General features: G+C 42.0%; 1 protein-coding gene across 10 annotated transcripts in view; it reads right to left on the bottom strand.

Moving 5' to 3' along the window:
• TBC1D1 (TBC1 domain family member 1) overlaps positions 1-21,012 on the bottom strand; it is a 117,343-nt gene that overhangs the window by 66,533 nt on the left and 29,798 nt on the right. Inside the window, exon 1 of one of the 10 annotated variants that reach the window (XM_087736269.1) lies at positions 17,302-17,545. The exons of the other annotated variants lie outside the window; for them this stretch is intronic. Within the exon in view, the coding sequence (XP_087592395.1) occupies positions 17,302-17,331 (30 nt within the window). The 5' untranslated portion in view covers positions 17,332-17,545. Of the gene's footprint in view, positions 1-17,301; positions 17,546-21,012 lie in introns of those variants that run through there. 10 annotated transcript variants of the gene reach the window in all.

The following is a 21,012-nucleotide window of genomic DNA, read 5'->3' as shown; positions in this document are numbered from 1 at the left end:
TGAATTAAGTTAATGTTGCTTGATGTTTTTTAAGGATTGTGGGGTCCTTTCTGTATATAAGAAAAAGTCTTCTTTATTGTAAGGGGGGCCACATGCTGGCATAAGTTGCCCAGAGAGGTTGCAGAGTCTCCATCCTTGTAGATATGCAAACTCTGACTGGACGTGGCCCTGAGCAACCTGCTCTAGGTGACCCTGCTTTGAGCAGGGGGCTGAACTAGATGACCTCCAGAGGTCCCATCCTATCTCAGCTTGGTGACTTAGATACCAACATCTCCTATACAGACCTATAGGTAATGGTGTCTACTAATCTGAACTTGCTAAGACAGTGGGGAGAACTGTTGCACGCATGTATGATTTCTTCCTGCTGCACAAATTCTCTTTTCTAGCGTACTTCTATTCTTAAGTGTTTTCTGACTTGTTTCTCAGTATAAATATGTAATTAGTGGATAAAGATCACTTCTGTAATCCAAACAACAATGCTGATGACCTAAAATTATTTCCCTAAAACCACCAAACTAAGTATAGAACAACAGTGTAAGCAATGATGAAACTTTACCAAACACAGACCATTACCTTCTCATCACTCACTCTGGGCCAAACAGGACGGGTGAACAGAAGACACAACTGAAATGTATTAGGAAAAGTTTTTGCATTTAGAGTGTCTGAATTAGATATAGAAAAAGAAGATGTATCTATAACTGTTAACACTGGACTGTGTTTGGGTTTTGGTTGTTGTTGGGTTTTTTGTGGGGTTTTTTGTTTGTTTTTTGTTGTTTTGGTTTTTTTTAAGTACACCATGTTATTTCTGCTATGATGAGAATGTTTATTTTGCAGAGACAAAGCAGGGAACTGAAATGCTGAGTATTCTTGTGACTTGGCTCTTGGGTAATCAAGTAAAACACGAATCAACACCCAGAACTTCCTAATGCACGTTACTCTGTTACTAGACAAACAGCTACAGCTTCTACACCATGCATCAGATCATGAGATAAGGCAATAATTCTTAAGCATGCACGTTTGCTGCATCTGAAGAACAAGGAACAGCTCTTTCCCTTCACAGAAAGAGAAACTGCAGTTGCATTTTTTTCTCCATGCAACCAGCAGTCACCCTGTTAGTTTACATACAAGCATGCAATAAGATGTCAATGTCTTTAGTCTGTCAGTGGATTTGAGAGAGTGAGAAACTATTTTAATTAAAAAGCCCAGTAACAGCTGAATGCAACAGCTGCCTTTTTGGTAAACAAGACCAGACTAAAAAAAGATTCCTTGTTTCTTTAATACACAGCAGGGAGGAAAGCAAAGCATACCACAGAAAAAGAACTGTTAACACATCAACTGGCCAGGACTAGGAGAAAAAAAAAAAAAAAAGTGGAATGATTTATGATTTTAGATGCTATGCAGTGTTTATACCTGCAGTATAAACCTACCAGTTTATACCTACCAGTCCCTTCATAAGCCTTCAGGTCAGTAAAGGGCTCCAGCACAGGCTTCACTATTTCAAGGGAGTAGGTCGTTTTGTTTAATATAAGACAGACCTGTGTCGTCAGGAACTGGTCTTATACAATAGACTCCATAAATTCTTGGAGACTGGAAACCATTAGGGTAAAATCTTGAGTTGAACCTCAGAAAGTTTCACACCACCCTGGCTAGAATAGAGCCTTAAAAATCTTTCACAAAGCTCTTGAAACAAGTAGATGCTTTGATTAAGTGAGCTTTGCCTGCCTACTTAAGCATGAGAGGACATCTGAATTATTTTTAAGTGTTTTTACTTACCTTTTCTTCTGACCATAGCAGGCTCAAAAAAATATGTCAAGAAGTCTAACATACTGTTTGCTGTTAATACCTTTCCTTCTCTATTTTACTAGAGAGTGCTGCTACAGGAAAAATAGGGTCAGCAGCTATATATCTTGGGAGAAGCCATCTAGTTCTATCAGGGGAGATAGCAATATTTTTGTCACTCATAAGGTATTTATAATCATGGAAAACTTTTTTAAAAGTAGTAGAACAGAAGAAAGGAAAATTAGTTTTCAGACATACACAACATATAAAAAAAGATACGGCAAAGTTATTTATTTGCATTTTTAAAAGACTGCATAAAATCTTTATTTTGGTAGTTTGATATGCACTAAAAAGCACTTGGTCTGTTTTCAGCCCACTTCTAGCAAAACAGCTGTGCAGTAATAAAACAGAGATCAACGCTTCCCATCCTTATCACTCCTTAAACCCACACCAGTGCTCAACTAACTTTTTTTTTGAACAGTTTTCTCTACTCAATGGATTTAAAGTTTGGCATTTTTAGATCTAAAGCATTTTAATTTATAGATTTCAGTGGGATTTTTTTTTTTTAAATCAAGATACTGCACAATTTCTCCTTTCAGAATCACAGAATAATTTAATTTGGAAGCGATCTCTGACAGTGCAGCCCCCCCACACAAAGCAAGGTAAACTTTCAAGTTAGATCCAACTTCAAACTGAGATGAGACGCTGGGGGTCACATCCAGCTGCATTCCAGGTAACCCCAGCGATGGGGACCCCACAACTTCCTCTTCCCAACAGGAAACTTAGAGCTGCCAGAAAAAGAAGGGCAAGACACCATCAGCTGAGATTCTTTTGTGAGAAATCTTGCCCACTAGTTTAACCAAAGAACAAACTAAAAACTTCTAGCACAAACACACAGTTTTTAGTTTTAAAAGTGACAGAATTTCCTTATTCCTCAGCATTAGTAGAAATTCAAGGTAGAAAAGAGTAACAAACTTTTCAAGTTAATTTTCATTTCAGTGAAAGACCTTTTATATTCAGGTCTTATCTCAAGTGTCTTCACAGGGTTTTTTCTTCTATTATCTTGCTTGGAGACTGCTCTACAGCCTCCTACACCTCGCTGACTTTTTCCAGTCATCAACTTCAATTCTCGTTTTCCAAATTTTCACCCCTTGACTCCTAATCAACAGTTCTATGGAGTACTTTAATTATTATCTTTCTTCCTTTGCTATTTGTTGACTTTTATTCCTCCCACAAAGCCACTTTCAAACCAAGATTTAATTCAGAAAGAGAAGTAGAAAATTTATAGTTCCTCCAGTCCCTGGATGATGACCATTTGCAAGCTCCCATCAGTTTGCTCTGTTTTTCCGTGCATAACGAATGCACCACAGGTAGAGCCAAAGTGAGACTCTTACCACTGGCTCTCTAAGTACTTAAGATCGGTGGGTGCACGGAGAGACAGTTCAACTTTGCTCTATGACTTCATGCCTCAACATATATGATCCAAAACTTTGCTGCTCTATCCTCACTGCTCATAAAACCACTATGAACTGTGCCACTCTCAGCAGCTTCACCATCTGCGCTTGTTGGTCTAGCTCATTTCTGCAGTAGCTAAAATGCACTAGGTGTCTCACTTAACCAGAGAACTTGTGGATATCTTTTGAGAAAGGAGAACAAGTCAGAGCAAAACCACAGGGCTGGGAGGGGCAACCAGGCTAGCAGCCACCGGGGCTAACCACACCGCAGGTGTGCTGCTCGGGAAGGACTGTGAAACCAGACCTGCGAAGGCAAGACAGAGATGTTGTTTCAACCTTGATAAGGGCAAGCTCAATGGCTGAATAGCATTGCCACGGACCTATGAAAGGAAAAGCAATCGTACACATGTCTACTGGTGGGTGCAGTTTGCTTAGTTAGGTTTGGATGGGCATTATACAGAGAACGGGATAAGTGAGAGTGATGGGCCCAAGACTCAAATTTTGCAGGGATGTATGTAAGAAGCTGATGAACAAGAGTGCATTAAAATTCAAAGAATATTCTGTGTGGGGCAGAAGAGAGTCATCTCTTTAAATCCAGTTCTTTTTGACTTGGAGCATGGTGCATGAGTGACACTAGTGTAGTCTGAGATGGCTTTGACACAGTAAGCACCGATAGCAGAGCTCCACGTAGCCAACACATACTCCTACAGTTTACATGTTATCATAAAGCCATAAAAGTGACTAGACTTCCCACGTGCGTTGAGTGCTACCTCCAGAAGATTGCTGAGTAATGCAGACTGATGCCACGAGTACTGTATGCCACTTTCAGAGTATCACATTCCTTTTAATATTACAGACAAATCTCAGCTCAAGAACCTTCCTCATGACTCCTCAGCTAGATGGAAAAGGTTGCGCTCTTTGCAAAGTCGCGTGAGCTCGAGAGCACTCCATGCAACTTAGAGAGGCACAAAAAGGTTTTCTTTCCTTTCTGAAAAAACAATATTTGCAGAATCTGTTTATAGATTATTGTAAACAAGCTCAGAAATAGAACATAATTGTACTCGGTGTTCTAGAGAAGTTGGACTGCACTATTTTGTGGTGGTGCTTCTTCCCCAAGAGAGATGCATCATGTTGCTGATACACTTGAAGGTTTTCTTTCACATGCTCTCAAAACACACTTTACTTGAAGCCCAAAATACAACAAAACCTGGCTACTCTCCGTAAATAAACTGCCATGTCCCAGATTGCTGCTTACTTTTGGACCCCTCCCCATGAAAATGCATGATCCAAAACCAAACTGCAGCTGACGGAAGGCCTCCGTGGGCTTTTAGTGCAGCTCTGAATGCAGTGGCACCTGACTGGCTCTGAAGCGGGTATTCCTACAAAATCTACTTTTGGGAAGCCTATTAGTGTATTCTGCTCTATACCTGGAGGGATTATCATATGGTGTTCATGAATTCATTTTTCCCTAGCCCCCTACTGTCCTAGCAATACAAACCATTTCTTTTCATCTTATACTGCTTCATCAGCTCCTCCATTCAGTACCATAAACTTAAGCAACAAATGTGAAATAAAGCAAGTCAACAGATATTTCAAAAGCATATTAGCATCTACATAGTGTTATCTTCTCCATCTTTTGTTTCAAAGTTTTGTTTTCACACAATTTCACAAATGAAAACAGCACTTGAAGACAACAGTGGTTGCAGGTCATACCTGCAGGATTCCTGGCTCACATTTTACAAGGTGACTATCAAACAAGTAGGCAATAATTATTGTAAAGTAAGAGCTAGAAACATCTCTGCTCATTCATTATCAACAGAGATTAAATCCTTTATTTTGGGGGGGGGCACAGATTGCAAGCAGCTCCTTTCACAGGGTTGAGATGGGCCTGGGGCCGAGTTGGAGGCTAGGGGTGGGAAACAGGAGGAATCCTATTCTTAGGTAGTTATAAATGGAAAAAAGACAGCAATGGTCTTTGAAAGCTTTCAGGACAAGGGTTTTTTTTCTTGGGGTAGGGGAATTGTTTGTTGTGGGGTTTTTTGGGTGTTTTTTACTGAAAGGCAATAATGGGATTTAAAACAGGAAATGAGTTACTAAGGGCATTTTGGGGAAAAAAAGATATTTATCAGACTAAATTCCAATTGTGCAATAGGTAACAGGCTCTCTCCCGGTCTCCTTTGCTCTCAGGCTTCTGTCAGTTACCAAAATTGGAACAACTGGCAAAATAGCAGCTAGCTAAACAGACAGAAGTAAATATAACTTCTTTTCAAATGATATAAAGCCTCAAATTGTTCTGTCGTTTTTAGCAATATCCAACTCCAGACAAAAAGGGAGGAAAGCTCCAGTTGTGGTGTGTGTCCTCGTTACAATTGAAGTTATTTCTGATACAACCTTCTTAGACAGCTGATCCAAACATGTGCCAAAAGCCCCCTCTCCCCTAAATTTATTCTGAAGTTTTTTTACAGGGGGGAAATCATCCTATGAATGCTTTTGATTGACATGATGTATAAGTTAGCTCTGCCTGCAATAGTGTAAACCACCATCTCTCTTACTCTGACAGCACAATAAGACTTCCTGAAGGAAAGGACAATGCCACAGTCCTTCCCCCTAGAACTGCTGGGGGGGAGAGGAGTGGACAGAGGGATGACGTTTTTCATGGGAACAATCTTGCTCAAACATTAAAATTATAAAGGCCCCAAAGGAACCTGAGTGCAGAAGCTGATCAGCTTTTTCCAGCATTCTGCCTGACTGGTATAAAATGCCAGTGAACTGATTTGCTCCTAGATGAGCACATATTTGCTGCTTTGTCATGTAGCAGGACATTTCAGCTGTCTCAGGTCAACTCACAGAAGAACAGGATGGGAAAGTAATGGTTAAACATCCCATGAAAACTACCCTGACTTCCACTTAAGGAAAGCAGTTAGAATTTAGTTCACCAGTTTTATTCCTTTTCAGATGTAAAACAAATGGTTACTCGTGTCTAGGGGCTTTTTGGATTATGGTGGGTTCTTTGTAAGATACGCCTTCTAGTGATGGCTTCTCATCAGAAGGTCTAATGGGATTATTCAACTTTGCCAGTTAACTGCATACTTCTATGAAATCCACACCTGTGGTTCATACGAGTTGTCTGTATTAATTTTTTTTTCTAAAATACATTGTAAACCACTGAAAATAACAATGTATTTATTTATGAAAATTAACTTTCTTTGAACACAAGGTGTTTGCTCGCCTTTGATTCCTACGTGAATGGCTGCCTTAGGATTATCTACACATTTTATAGTACTGACAAAGGTTAAATTAAAGTTTAATAAATTTGAAGTTTAATGCTACTGATTTTTACCAGGCATTCCTAATGTACAGTGCATTCGATGTAATGGAAGAGAAGGAAGAACAATACAAAGAGTACACCTAAATAGCCCTCAACTTCTACCAAGACCCTTATTACATAAGAAGCATATAGGGAAATTGTTAGCCTACAGAATTAGACTGTATTTTGAAACAAATGACTCACAGAAAGCTTACTGACCTCCTATGATTCACTAAGGACTATTTACACTAAAACATTTATCACGTAATTTGAATGAGAACCAGTCAGCTTTTTGTGAAGAAATTTAGCTACAATAGGAAGGGTCATGCTTTAACTCTCCTGAAAATAGTTGCTATCAAGGAGAGTCCAAAACACATTGCTTTCCTAAGGATATTTTGCATTTACTGGAACCTATTAATGCAATGTTGTTGGGAGCAAAGGGAAGATCAAGGTGTTTACTCAAGATCCCCTCCATTAAGGTATAGTCAGATCACATTAGGGAAGTTTGCCAATTTTTCCTCTAAAAAGTCAAGGATCATTCTCCTAAAAAGTCAGTCCTTTCAATTCCTGCTGATGATAGATGAATTAGACCCTGCTTCCCTCCTGTTAAAAGATAAAGCTGTCTTAAAATTTTACAGTAGGTGAAAAGTTCAACTTTTCTGTATTCTATTCTTCCTCTCAGATCCAGATTTGACAAAAATCCTGAAAGAAAAAAAAGAAAGAGCTTGGATAAAGATACTTTTGTAGAGTGGTTATTCCATAAATCGTTATATTCAGTGCCTCTGAAAGTCACTGTAAGAGACACAGTATGACTGCACTAACTACATAAGCGTGCTAGAAAAGTGAAGAGGAAAATGTGCTGTTCACTTACAGACTACCTGCAAGACAGCGTTTCACTGCAAATGCTATCACGGATGGTAGAAATGCATCAGCTGCAGAGCAGGGATACAGACTAACTATCCGATGTCTGGCAGTCCTGCAATACCATCCTCCACAGCACTACTTCACTTGTTCATGCTTTTCGTCATCTTAACCAGATCTCATTTCTTCATTTAAATGTTGGCATCTTTATTGGCTGTTCTCTCCTCACTTTAACTGCTACAGGGCAGCCAAGCATGCTCCTTGTGTTGACAGTCAATACTGAACCTGCATGTCCCAACACAAAACCCAAGATGTCACTGTCCTTTTTAGATAAAGCTGCACATTCAGTCCTAAATGGAGAAGAGTTGTCAGAACATAGATAACAGGGCCATCAAGTCAAATGGAGCTATGGGATCCCTCCTGAAAGCCACCCCAGAGCCAAGCCAAGGTGCCCAGAGTTACCTACGGAGCAGCCGCCAGACGAGAAGTTTTAGCAGTGCCTCCAGATTATGAAAATGCTATGATGGTTCTCCCTGCTGACAAAAATTCTCATGTTTATGTCCTGTACCAAATTCACTACAGACCTACAATGGCAGATCTCTAGATCTACAGCCTGTGCCAACAGCTTTATTTTGGGCATCTCAGTTCAGCACTATTACCCGGCCTATGCAGGCACTGCTAATTGATCTCAGAAGCAGTGCTCATCCAGGAAAACCCTAGTAACTAAAGAGCAACAGATGAAATTCATCCTTCTGTTCCTATCCCATTAGCTATACTACAGTATTATCAACAACTCTCTAAAGCTGCAGTCAGATCATTTACCGGCATCATCGGGTTTACTTAAATAAATGCCATACTAACAGCAACCAGTATCCAAGTCCTACATGATGCCTGACAGGAGTTTGGAATGGACAACAAGAGAAGAAATTCAGGGAACTTCATTAATTTGAATCTCAGTCTCAAAATTCTTCTTATTCCTATGTAAGAAAGCAATGCAGGAAAAAAAGAAAAAAAAATCACAGCATGGAAAAGACACAGTGCCAGACTGACTGAAAATGGAAGATATTCTCAAGATTCTCAAGCTATTTGTAAAATAGTAATGATGCTCTTCCATCACTACAGTCAGAGCAAGCAAGCTGTACCAGTGAGAAACAAAAAATTAGAAATCACCAAATAGATCTAGCCTCAGTGCCCTTCCAAACAAAGCGTCTGCATGATAGTGCAATATGTGAAGAACTGTAATCAATAAAAAAAGACACCAGTAAGAGTGTATATAAAGACTTTCAATAATACATGTTGGTCCATGATCATGAGCATTTCTGGAGCTCCTATCATTTATTTGTATTACCACTCTAATAAACATCAAATTTGATCCATATCATACTTTATTCAGCTGCAAATTATAACAATACACACATGAAAATGCAGAATCTGTTCTCTTTTCAGGGTTATGAAATTGCTATTTTAAGCCTACCCAGTCTCTTCTAACAGTAAATTTTCCATTATTCCTTTTTGTTCTTCCACTCTCCCTCCACAAGTTAAGGCTGGGTTTCTTTAGAAAATGGTAAATCACACAGACAACTACCAAACACTGAATTGCAGCCAAGCTGGACAGTTCACACTGTCACACCCCTTTCAGAGTGACTCGATTCTGACCTCCACAATATTTCCGAAGTATTTTATATTTAAACACTTACTCGCTGAGGAAACCCAAAAGGGAGTGGTGAATATCCAACATTTCTAAAGTATGGATGTCACAGACTTACAGGATCTCCACGAGAAGCTGAAGGGGGATACAAGGATGATGCTCTATGGGACACACTAACAGACCAGCTGAAGGAAAACAGTAAGAAGGGAAGGGAAACAAGATCTCAAGGAAAGACTCCTTTTAATGCCAACTTCTTCCCCCCCAAAATTACGTCAGCACTAGGGACCGTCGCTATTTCAGCCACACCTAATATACAAGTGGACTGGGCCTTTTTGTGTCGTTTTTTGAACATACGTGAAAGCATTATTGAATCTTTAGAAACACCAGAGAAAAAACGCTGCCTGAATTATAACAACCTACAATAAATAATTCTGTATATGACTCTGCACTTTAAAAACAAAACATAGCATCAGCTCCATGAACTGTGTTCGCATATAAAAGAACATTTTTCTTAAGTCTACAAAAGTCAGCCTCCAATGACTGGATGTCAAATGGAAATGTCAATCGCTTCCACAGAATGCTAAATCCTACAGGTTATATTCCAGCAGGACTTACCCAAAATCTGAAATTCCAGCACCTATTTTTGGTTTAGGTTCTGGGTAGCTACCACCAGAGTTTTAAAGACAGGCCTCTTGTACATAATCGTCTAAAACTCCAAAGCACTTCTACAAATCTCCTTTTCCATGGCTTGCATTTGAGAAGATTGGAAGCTATAAAAAGGTCCAAAGAAACAAAATCAGCATGAAACATTTAGTGTTAACCATCCAAATTTCCATGACAACAGCTTCAGTGAGCTCACCTCATTGGTACTATAGCAGCAGACCAATGGTCCAGTAAATGTAGAGAGGCAACTGTTAAGATCTAATAAAACTAAGATATTTGGTTACAGAGCTCCTTGAAATAAACACACAAAACCCCCAAAATGTTTGATTGAAAAAGAAAGGGGCTGTTTAGTTTAGCTCAGCTTTGCCATTTTCAGTAGCTGGGAGTGTCCCTGCATAACTATGCGCAAGTAGACTCTTCTCCCCAAACTGGCAATTTCACAGGATATCTGTACCTGAAAATCCTGTTTGGTTACTGCATATCAAAGGTTCCCTCTGGAAAAAAAACATCTGTTTTTGATTACAGTGATGATGCTGTAAAGGCACAAAGAGAAGCATTCACACACAGCAACTTTCGAGTTGGGAAGAAGCTTCCAGATATTTCAGCCAAGATGAATTTTTGGTTTGTTTTTTAAATGTGACATGCACACTGCCCTGGGAATGGAAGGCAATACACGTTTTTATTTTCTCTTTACAGTGCTTCGGTTAGTGACAGACGGAAGTCTAGCTCACAGAAACTCCAGACAACCTCTTCAGGCCTGAAATTCTCACAAAACAGTAGCCAAAAGGTCAACATCCCAACAAAACAAAAATTCTCTGATGGGCCCCCATTCCTTGCATCAGAGCCATCTACTGCAAAGCCATGCATATGCTGTCTGTCCAGCTTCTCTAACTGGATTCTCAAGTATTATATAGGTGTGACTACTTCACTATTTTAATTTGGACCAGGAATGTGTTTGAGAGCAGATTCTCCCGATCCACTTCTTGTGCAACGGACTGTATTGTGGAGCTGTCTCAAAGTGCCTGAACTGACATTCATTTAAATAGAATTAAACTTTCATTTTGTGATGCATTTCACTGCCAGCTGATCAGGGAACAGTGGCTCGGCCTTTCAGGAACTTGCAAACAGGAGAGAAAAAGAGGTAGCAGAAACCCAGCTGTTATGCTCTAGTCCACCTCGACAAGGTAAAGGTGCCTGAACCTCCCTCTTGCTTCTCAGTAAGCAAACCATGCTTTTCAGAAAGATTTTACTTTAAATTTCTCCTATTAAAGTTTTATATTTATGCATTAATTCAGCTCAGGATTTGTTATTGTAACTTAGTTAAAAAGCAAGAATAAGCGAAAACAATTCAGATACAACTCGGTACAAATAACTCAGCGATAAAACCAATACACAGTGGTTAATGGCATTCCTTGCCTCAGCTTCTGCTCTCCGAGTTCCAGCTGCTCTTCCCAGCTCTACTGCCTTACCTTCCCATACAAATTAGTAAGCAAGCTCCTATTTGGGCACATCTCTTCACATATTTTGTATATCTTTACTGATATGTAAACTACTAACAAAACGGAGGCTGAGATTTTTTTTTCCCCTCAGTCATTGTCATCCATGAGTATTTCAGCTTGAACAGTTAAGCTGTAAAGGCTTCTAACTAAAAAAAAAAAATATAGCCAAGCTGTAATTCAATTGACAGTGTTTCTATTGAAGATTCACTTGTTAAGTCACTAGTCAACCTCTGTACACCATACACAACCTCAGCTCCTTCCACTTTAAGAAGTCTTTTAAACCATTTTAAAATCTTAAGTATTTATTACTTGGCACAGTAAAAACGTTCCAACGTCCCCTTAAAGCAGAGGTTTCTTAGAAATGCTGCAGCTTCTATATTCAGGATGAAGGGAAATCACAAACTGGAATTGTCTTGCAGCTCTGTGAGTTGATCTCTGAAGAAAGAGGTGCTTTGCCTGACTTTTCCTTTAAAGATATTTCTACTTGGGGAACCCAGAGCCAAACTGCTGCTTTTGTGTTCTCAGAAACACCTCTAGGGCACATAAAAGACTGTTTCATTACAGTAGCCTTCCAAAAAAGCAGGCTATGATGTGAAACAGTATTTTAGATCACCAAAGGTAAAGCAAATAAAGTTAAACTGCGGTGCCCCATATACATATATATATATATATGGCAAAAACCCAAACAAACCCTTAGTTGTACCATCCATGTCTGATGGGACCTGGAGTTTTCCCTGATCCTGCAGGATTTACTCATATTTTTGTTATTGGTTTGGCCCAAAATGTGTTAACCACATGAAGACAGCTAATAGCACCAATTTCCAGAGAGCTTTTCAGCAAAGGAAAGCAAACAGTTTTTGACTGGAGCCTAAAAATTCTGGTTTGAATTGCAGAGGGCAGGACCTGTACAAAACAGCAAGCTCAGCTCCCTCATCGGGCTTGGCTTGTTGTTAAATCTGAAGGTTGACATGAACCCTAAAGTAGATACTCATAAGAAATTAATTCAGAAAGGCATAAATGATTCAAGAGAAAAACCTTGGTAAGCTGCAGTGTACATGGCCAGGAATTTCACTTGTGGAAAGCCCTACTCCTTACTAAGCACCCATAATGTACCTTACAAATGCAGAGGACACTGCCCTACCACATCTGCCCAGCCACATAAAAGCCATGTGAGTCAGACTGTATTCCGGCCCTCTCCCATCGAATCAGAGACGTCTAAGCAGAGCGGGTGCAATTCAGACCTGGTGCGCAGAAGAAGAAATGGAAGGACGAAGAATAAAAGTGAACAGCTCCAAAGGGAACGTAACTGCTGAGTAACACAGGGTTTCACCACAGGACTGACTTCATTTCAAATGCTGAGCGCATATTCCTCGGTCATCGCCCAGACCCCCGCGGAGGAAGGTGGAGAGTGACTGGCATACAGAAAACTGTGTTTCAACTGCTCGGCGTTTTGTGATAATCTGCACTTATCTGAAGGCTGTCAGTTGGTAACAACATTTTTTCCCCCTGAACAAAAACTGACCTGGAGAAACACACTGAGCAGCAACCTAGTGTTCTCGGACAGGGGCATTGTGCGAACTCCAGCACCAAAACCCAGCTCTGGCAGAAACTGGCACTTTCTCGTTGCTGCGCTGCCGGCATCCGGCCTGAGAGACAAGCGAGGGTCTGTCCCTCCAGCCCTACCCGCCGTCTCAAAGGCTTCAAGGAGATTCGTCTACAAGTGAAGCTGTGGCATCTGAGCCTTCCCTCCCCGATGATTCTCAATTCTTCCCTGACACTAGTTCTCTATTAACTCTCTGATTTTTGATGCAATATCCAAGTATCCAAATTCATTTATAAAAGGGTTATTGGGGGTAAAAGCACTAGCACAAGCAAGTGTTGTATGCCATAGGATACCACCACCGTTTATTCACCTCCACTAATTTACCATCTTAGAAGGAAGATGGACTTAAAAGTGGGACAGGCTTAATAAACTTCAAAGTTTTATTGGGCTTTAGACAGTGTTAAAATGCCTGGTTATGCGGGCTTCTTAAGATACCAAATCCCGATTCATTTGGCTAAAACGTAAGGCATTCACTGAAGGATTAAAGACACCCAAAGGTGCTCAACTTTGCTGGAAGCCGTGGGGAATAAAGGAAAGAGGCACACCAGTACAGCTGGAACAAAACATCCTCATAAATGAGTGTGATAGACCCTAAAACAGACCAGGAAAAAAGCCAAGATTGCCTTTTCAGAACACTCTTAAAAAAAGAAAAAAAAAGGAGGGGGGGGATTTCCTGGGCTTCCCGGTTTTCAGTCTCTCATTCCTTCTCATTCTCTTCCAGAAGGCAAATTAATTTCATTTGTAGCTTCTGACCTAAACTAAGAAGTAGGTTATTACTCCCACACATTCTCCCCCAGAGGTCTACTAGGCACTCTTATTTAGAAAATAGTAGAAATAACGGGCAAAACATCAGCAAGATCAATTCGAACACAGCATATAAGTTATACTAGGATTCCAAGAAAAATAAGTGGCATTTCCAATATTATAATTACTACTTCAGTAATGTTTCACAACACAAGCCAAGGAACCAAGCCTTGCTGCACTGAATAGTGTAGAAACTTTCCTTTTTGATGCCTTGACAGCTTCCCAAACTGAAGAAAGTTCACAGGCAATTCTGACTCGGCAGCCCTTGGAAAGGAAAAATGAACCTACTTCTTGCTTTGCTATTGGGAATTTCAGAGCATCTATTGTGAATATACCCTAAAATCTGATCTTCAGAGCAGAGGAAATCCAAACGATCAGCTTCTCAGTCCAAGGTCCGAGATCAGCCAAGCCAGCTGGGGACAGGTACACTGTAAAGCCATCCTTTGCTGCCAGTGCTGGTGGCCCATTCTCGGAAGTTCCTCGGGCTGCAGCAAGAAACCCTGCTGCTCTCAGTTCCCCTCAGGAGGGAACTGGGAGCATCCCCTTCCCACCTGCTGTCCTGCAGGCCAGAGGCAGCTGACCAGGGTTGATTGATCCATAGCAGCGACATCATTATAGAAGAAACCTTGATTTAAATAATGCAATCTTGCTTTGCATTTTACCTTAGCTATTTTCTTTACTGGTTCCTTGTTGGTTTATGATCATTTAGACAAAATAAGCTGAAGATAAACACAGCTTTTATATTATATATGTTACTCTTTTTTTGTAACTAGAAAGACACACTATGTATAAATTGCTTAACTAGCTGAGAATCTGAGGACGCATTTACTCAAATTTTCCATTTATACAATTTATTAGACTAAGATCTGTTTCTTACTTTCTATTTCTTCAGCAGTCAATTCTTTAATTCTGGTTTCTGTCAAGCTGCTTCTGAATATATGCTGCATTATAAAATGAAGTCAGTTGTAGATAACTAACACTAAACTTGCTTTTTTACTTAAACTAAAGCTGTATTAAATATGATGGAAACAGAAATAAAATGACTCCTAACAACTATCACTGTACTATTATCTCCTAGGAATGAATTAATGGTGTGCAAATACAACATAAATCAGTAGAAATCTGCTTTTCTTTTTTATTTGCAGACTGAAGGCTTTGACGTTTTTCTACTCCAAAATGATTTCTTTACTTTCAGTAACAGTTATTGCAGTGAACTAAACTGAATGTAGATTAAAATATCCCTGCGTATCTACAAAAGTGACTGTATTGTCTACCCACAACAGTGCAAAGTTAGTTTATGCTTTCAAATTACGTTTTAAGGTGCTTAGTCAAAGGTTTCCCTGAAGTCAGTTGTCTGACTTTGTATAAAACTGTGCAGGAAAAACAGGTATAACTATTCTTTTTTATTTAAATAACTTTAGGAGACTAAAACAAGTCAGTACTTAAGAGTTCATTATCCACCGAGTCATCATTCAAGTGGTTTAGCCAGGATCCATAGGGCCAATGTGGGCAACACCAACGCATGTAAGACTTAAGCAGGGCTTTATCCTCCAGCCCAGAACGGGCCCCACGACCTGGCCTGGCAGCACCACAAAACTCATCCCCGAGGAGCCTGCGTCTAGGTAGGAGACAAGCTGCGTAAAACAGCACGTAAAAACCTGAAGACATATTAAAAGGTAATGTTTATACAAACACTAGGGACCAGCAGTTTTATAGCATATGGGAGTAAATTACTTCACTTGTAAGTATCTGCAGGCCTGGGGACTTGCATGGTGACACTACGCACTCATGTTACTGGATGGGGGGGTTACTCATTTTTGAGTAATAGGTGCAGGGGGACAGCTTCGTTTCGAGGAGGGCAGTTTCCTCCCCCCCACGTCCTGCAGTCATTCCCCGTTCTGGAACGGGCCACCATCTTATAAAAACTGGAAAAGCTTGCATTTGTGTTGAAAGCCTACAGCAGTAGTTCCTACATTTTTACTGATCAGATTTTGGCAGGCAGGAAAGCTTTCTCTGTTAACAAGCCTCATTTTGTATTCCTAAATACACTGCTTTGCTTTCCCTCCCAAATTAGCACTGATGATTAACGACCATTAAAAGAATAAAACTAAACACTTGTGAGGAACCAGCATTGCAATAATTAGTTCTGAACGCCCAGAAAGCACTCCTGAAAGCAGAGTTAGAAGTGTGTTTCTGCAAGAGCTTCTATTCCTCTCTCTATAAACGCGGCCAAGTGTGTGTGTGCTACAAGTTCTGCCTTGTACCTCCTCCAAGACTAACTCCTCTCTGACTAGCTGCTTTGTCCAGCTGACAAGTGAACAACGAGGGGGGGAAATGGGCCACCCCTTGGTGGCATCCCTGAAGTATTTACTCAACAGCATCACTCATTTTTGACAGCAGCCACCTGTATAGGAGACTGGCACGTTTGTAAAAGTCAGCATGGAAATCAGCCAGCATCATTCCCTTGGATAACATGGCAAATCAGGCCTTATGTCACCCACGAGACAGAGCCACAGTGATGAGAGGAGAAGGAACTACTTTAACAAGCGCTCCACCTGGTAGCTCTTTAAACAGAGGAAAAAAACCCAAGTGGGAAGAGGAAAGTACACATTTCTATTTTTCAGGGCGTGGCTACAATCAAGCAGGGTCCTTTTAAGACAGAAGAGAGCACACCTGAGCATCTGAATGAAGGTAACACAGTCGCACATCAAGCACTTCCCCCTTACTGTCTTCCCAGGGCAGGTGCTTCATCTGTTACATATTCAGGGAGAAGGATGCGTAACAGTGATTAAGCAACTGACCATTTACACCTGGCAAAACAGAAGGAAGAACCAGGTTTTATGTGGTCTGCCTAGTAGGCTAAGCTACCCGTTAAACTTCAAGATAAAGTCTTTTTTTTCCCAGAGAATTCCTCCAAGGAACCCCCAATTCTTGCCTGTCATACAGCTGTTTCACCCGCTTGTCCTCTTCTATGCTTTCTACTCTGCCTCAAGACAGAATACCATATACAGCTCATTTTAAATTCAGAATGACTGTTTCTTCAGAAAAAAAAAAAAAACCCAAAACTTTTTTAGGAAACCTAAGTTAAAAACTACATTCTAGATTTCTTTAACCATCTCTACTGCTTTGCATTCATATGTAGTTTCGCAGCTACAGTGGAAAATCCTACCGAAGCCCTAGACGAGCAGATGTAGAAGCCAGCACAACACACACATTGTCATACTTAAGCAAGTAAGTCTCCCATTAAAAGCTAACTTACTGCTTTTCATAAATTCAGAGTATGACAAAAACCAGGAAAAAAGTCCAAAACAAACAGCGGGAGTGCTGTTACACATTCTCCAGAGCACACAAGAAGCGATAGACTTGAGGAGGCAGTAAGACCACACCTTCTGTGCAGTTTTAATTACAGCACTCCCCTTCCATAGATCCGCAGCAAGGTAGAGCAGCCGGCCAGAACTGCAGCTTCATTTTTAACCCCTCAGCCCAAGCCATGAGTTCTATCAGTTTGCCTTTACTGTTCACTTTGAATGCTTCTCCTTTTCCCTGGCTGAACAATACAGCAGGGCTCTGCTCCCTTCCCAGAGACGGCTGACTTGCCTTGAAATGCAACGCGAACATCTGCAAACTCTTAGGCTGGACTTTATTTCCCGAGAGCGGAGGACGGCGGGCGCGGCGCCGCCTACCTTAGCCACCCAGCTGAACAATGGTGACATCCTACGAGCTCCGGCGCGGCGGCCGGCGGCGATCCCCGGCTCCGGCCGCTCCTCTCCGCCTCTCCCCGCTGCCGCCGCCTCATGCGCCGGGAGGGGAGCCAGCCCGCCCGGCCTCTGAGAGTCTCCCCGCGGCCGCCTCCGGGCGCCGGCCGGCGGGACCGTGAGCTCGGCGCGCTGGGGAGGCTCCCCGCGGCGGCGCCGGCTGCTGCTGCGGGGCTGCGGGGCGGGAAGGGAAGGGCCAGGCCGGGGGCTGGGGCTGGGGCTGGGGCCGGGGCCGCGTCCCGCCTCCGCCGCGCTCCGCCTCCGCCGGGGCGCCCCGCGCCGGGCTGCGGCCGCCCGTCCCCGGGAAGGCGGGAAGGGAGCGGGCTCGCCCTCCGGCAGCTCGTCCGAAAACGCAGACCGCCGCCTGCCGCCTCACCGCGTTCCCCTCTGACGTAATTCAGCGCACAAGACAGGATTCGCACCTATTAAAAAAAAAAAAATCCCACACGGTCCATGTAACTTTCTGGGAAGATGCTGGCATCGAAGTCATGCTTAACATTAAACGGTTAAGCGGAAAATCATCTGTTTGAAACCACTGTGAAATGTTACACTTCCAGTCAGGCTTGCCGTTCATGTTAGCTAATGGCATTTGACATCACACTAGCAGGTCTAATTCCAGAAATAGGCTGTCGAAGAAGAGAATTTAAAAACCAGGACGGCACAAGTCAATAGTATGCATGTTTCCAGCAGGTCAAGGGATGTCACCTGCCACCCCGACAGGAAAAGTGTTCATTCCTGTTGTCACTCCGGCTGGACCGCCTATGGACACACGCCCCTACTCAGTGGCCCTAGGGCTGCCTGAAAACAACTCATTTGCCTCAGTTTGGAGGAAGGGCACAGAACTATGGAAAAAAAGCTTGGATTTCACAGGAAATAACCCACTGGGCCCAAACCCAAAAGCCCTTTATTTTCCATCACTTCATAGAAACAAAGTGAAAAACTAGATTTGCAAAACCTTAACAGGAAAGCATAGGCATCTGTTCTGCACTTCTTCCCGATAAAATTCAGCTGCTCAAAGTTAGATGTTGAAGTGCCAAATTCAGCTCTTCGCCTTGCCCAAAGACACTCTCACCGAGACAGTCACCCCACTGGGAAAGCGTCTGGCACGTGCTTGCACTTGCACGCTCAGGGCTGAAGGAGTAATCTCCGGGTTTAGAGCCGACACTGTCCCACTCATCTAAGTTTTTAAATGTCCACTGGAGCACAAGAGTGACACCCATGCACATGGGCTGGGGAGAAGCAGAGCCAACTTCACAGCTCACTGAGGCAGAGAAGGGGCTGGTTTGGCCCCTGCCCCAGATGCCTGATCCTGCAGCCCTGGGTTTGGTTCACACAAAGCAAACGAGGCAGCTGCCAAGAGAGCTGTACCACCTCCTGACACCGCACTGGCGAGTGCCGTAGCGCTAGCTGTATGCGTGATAATGGGCCGTGGTGGGCCGAGGGGACAACACAAAAGCAGATCTAGATCTTCTAGATCTTCGTACCTGCAGCATCCGCAGTATCTAAGCATGACGCTTCCACCCACTTCCTCCTGAGGAACAAGAAACCAGAATGCTGATGCAGAACGGTAACACCTACCCAGAAAAGGTGGCATGAAACAAAGGATTGCACCAGTGAAGCGTGATGTCTCTGTCATGGCCAACGCATCGCTGATAGTCCGAGAACGGAGGTATCCGACTGTGGTGGATGTGTGAGTTGGCGCACAGCAGTGCATACCCAGTCCTGGCCTGGCTGCACCATGGCCCAGCTGAGCTGGCGGTGGTGGGACTGGGCAAATCTGCTGCCACTGGATGTTAGCACTCTCTAGCTAAACACTGGTTTACCCATCCGTAAAATTAAGTCTTGACCAGTTTCGTTGGCTTGCTCAAAGACACACAGATAATCAGGAGAAGAAATTTGATGTGGGAATTTGAAATCCTTTTCCTGAGCAACATTTGCCAGGGAGCCACAAAATACTAACGAATATGAGCTAATAAACCAGCATGCAACTTGCTTACGGTGACCTTCTCATGGTTGGAGAGCCCGAAGCCTGCCTGGACCTGGTTTTTAATCAACTTACAACCTACGCTACAGTTTCTGGAATTAAAACCATAACAAATATACTGCATATTTTCATAAAAGGAGAAGAGAGATCCATTTTCTAATAGTTCTACAGGTTAAAGTAGAGGTGATTCACAAGGATGGCCAACGGCTCATCCTGTCCTTACAGTAGTGGCCATGGGCAGTTTGATTGCATGGATGTTCTTAGCCATAAGCCCAATAAATTACTAAATATGATGGACACTCACTCTGGTGGTGGTCTCTAAAGGTTTATTGGCATGATAGAGGGAAGAAATTTTCACTGCTGCTGCTGTTCATGATGTATAGAGCACATACATGAATAAATGACATCTGTTCTCAGGACTTTAAACTTAGTACCTTACAAGAACACTAGAAGTATTACCATTTGAAGTATGGAATTGGGTCTGCTTTTATTTCATAGAGCAACTGAGGGCAAGAGCAAGGCAGAATGTTCCTCATTATGTGCTCCTTATAGTTGACACTATATCCACTATTTGGTGGTAGCATTAGAGTTGCATTTCTCTAACACTGACTGAACAATATTATTCCTAAATAATTATTTCTTCCCCTTCTCTGAGGAGATCCTGCCTGCTTGGGAGTTTTTCCAGCTCCCCTTTCCCAACTGGCACCCTTCCACAGTTTTAAACTAACAATACACACATCTCCTCTGAGTCCGCATTAAACGCTGATGTCAATCAGGAGATCTGGCTTCTCGCCCTGACTGCAACTGGCTCAAAGAGCCATCCCCAGTGTGTTACTTCACACCATTTAGCTTCTAAACCTGTTGCATGCAATTGTTATAGTGGTGTTTGTATGATTTTAAACGCATTCTGAAACCTTCTACATGCTTCTATAGGGCTGAGAGGAAGAGTGGTCTTGTGGTGAAGACACTGAATTAGGAGACAGAGTACCAGCGAATGAATTCCAACTTCTGCTGTTAACGTGACTTTCAGGCATGCTACTTCACCGCTCGCTCTGCTTTAGTTCATCTGTTAAATGGAGATGATATCTGCCAGCCTTGAAGGAAGAAGGAGTGGTATACTCATTGGTATTTGGGAAACAGCTGGCAGCTAGGCTTAAGTGTTCAGATATAAAAATGTTTGGTAATGCATGAAATTCTTTAGTGTAAATGAAAAGGTCGCTGTGTTGCTCACCTTCCAAAAAAAGATAGATTTAGCAACGTAGTAGGAACAATAACTGCATTCATTTTTCAGGATGTTCAACCTTCTAAAAACAGACCCTCTGTATTTTTCTATTTTAAGTTTGGCTTGTGCAAATAACTGTCTCTCCAAAAATACTATATATCCATTTTGGGTAAATGGAAAAATTCAGGGCCAGGGAATGACATCTGTATTGCATAAACAGTAAGTAGCATTTGACACCACCTTATCTAAATGTATGATCTTTTAAAAAACAAAACAAACCCCTCATTCCTATGAACCGTTCCATGTTATCATGGAAAATATTAGCAAGATATTTGCGGCTGTTTTTAAAATAGTAGCAACTAAAATACTTCAAAGCCACAACTTAAAGCTTACATCGTCAGAAAGATGATCTTTCAGTTTTACAGATGTCCTT

The sequence above is a fragment of the Nipponia nippon genome, unplaced genomic scaffold (genome assembly GCF_047370975.1).
Source record: "Nipponia nippon isolate SJK-2023a ecotype South Korea unplaced genomic scaffold, ASM4737097v1 scaffold_6, whole genome shotgun sequence".
Taxonomy (NCBI): domain Eukaryota; kingdom Metazoa; phylum Chordata; class Aves; order Pelecaniformes; family Threskiornithidae; genus Nipponia; species Nipponia nippon.
The sequence above is the reverse complement of the archived record's forward strand: the minus strand, read 5'-3'. Positions and strand labels throughout refer to the sequence as shown.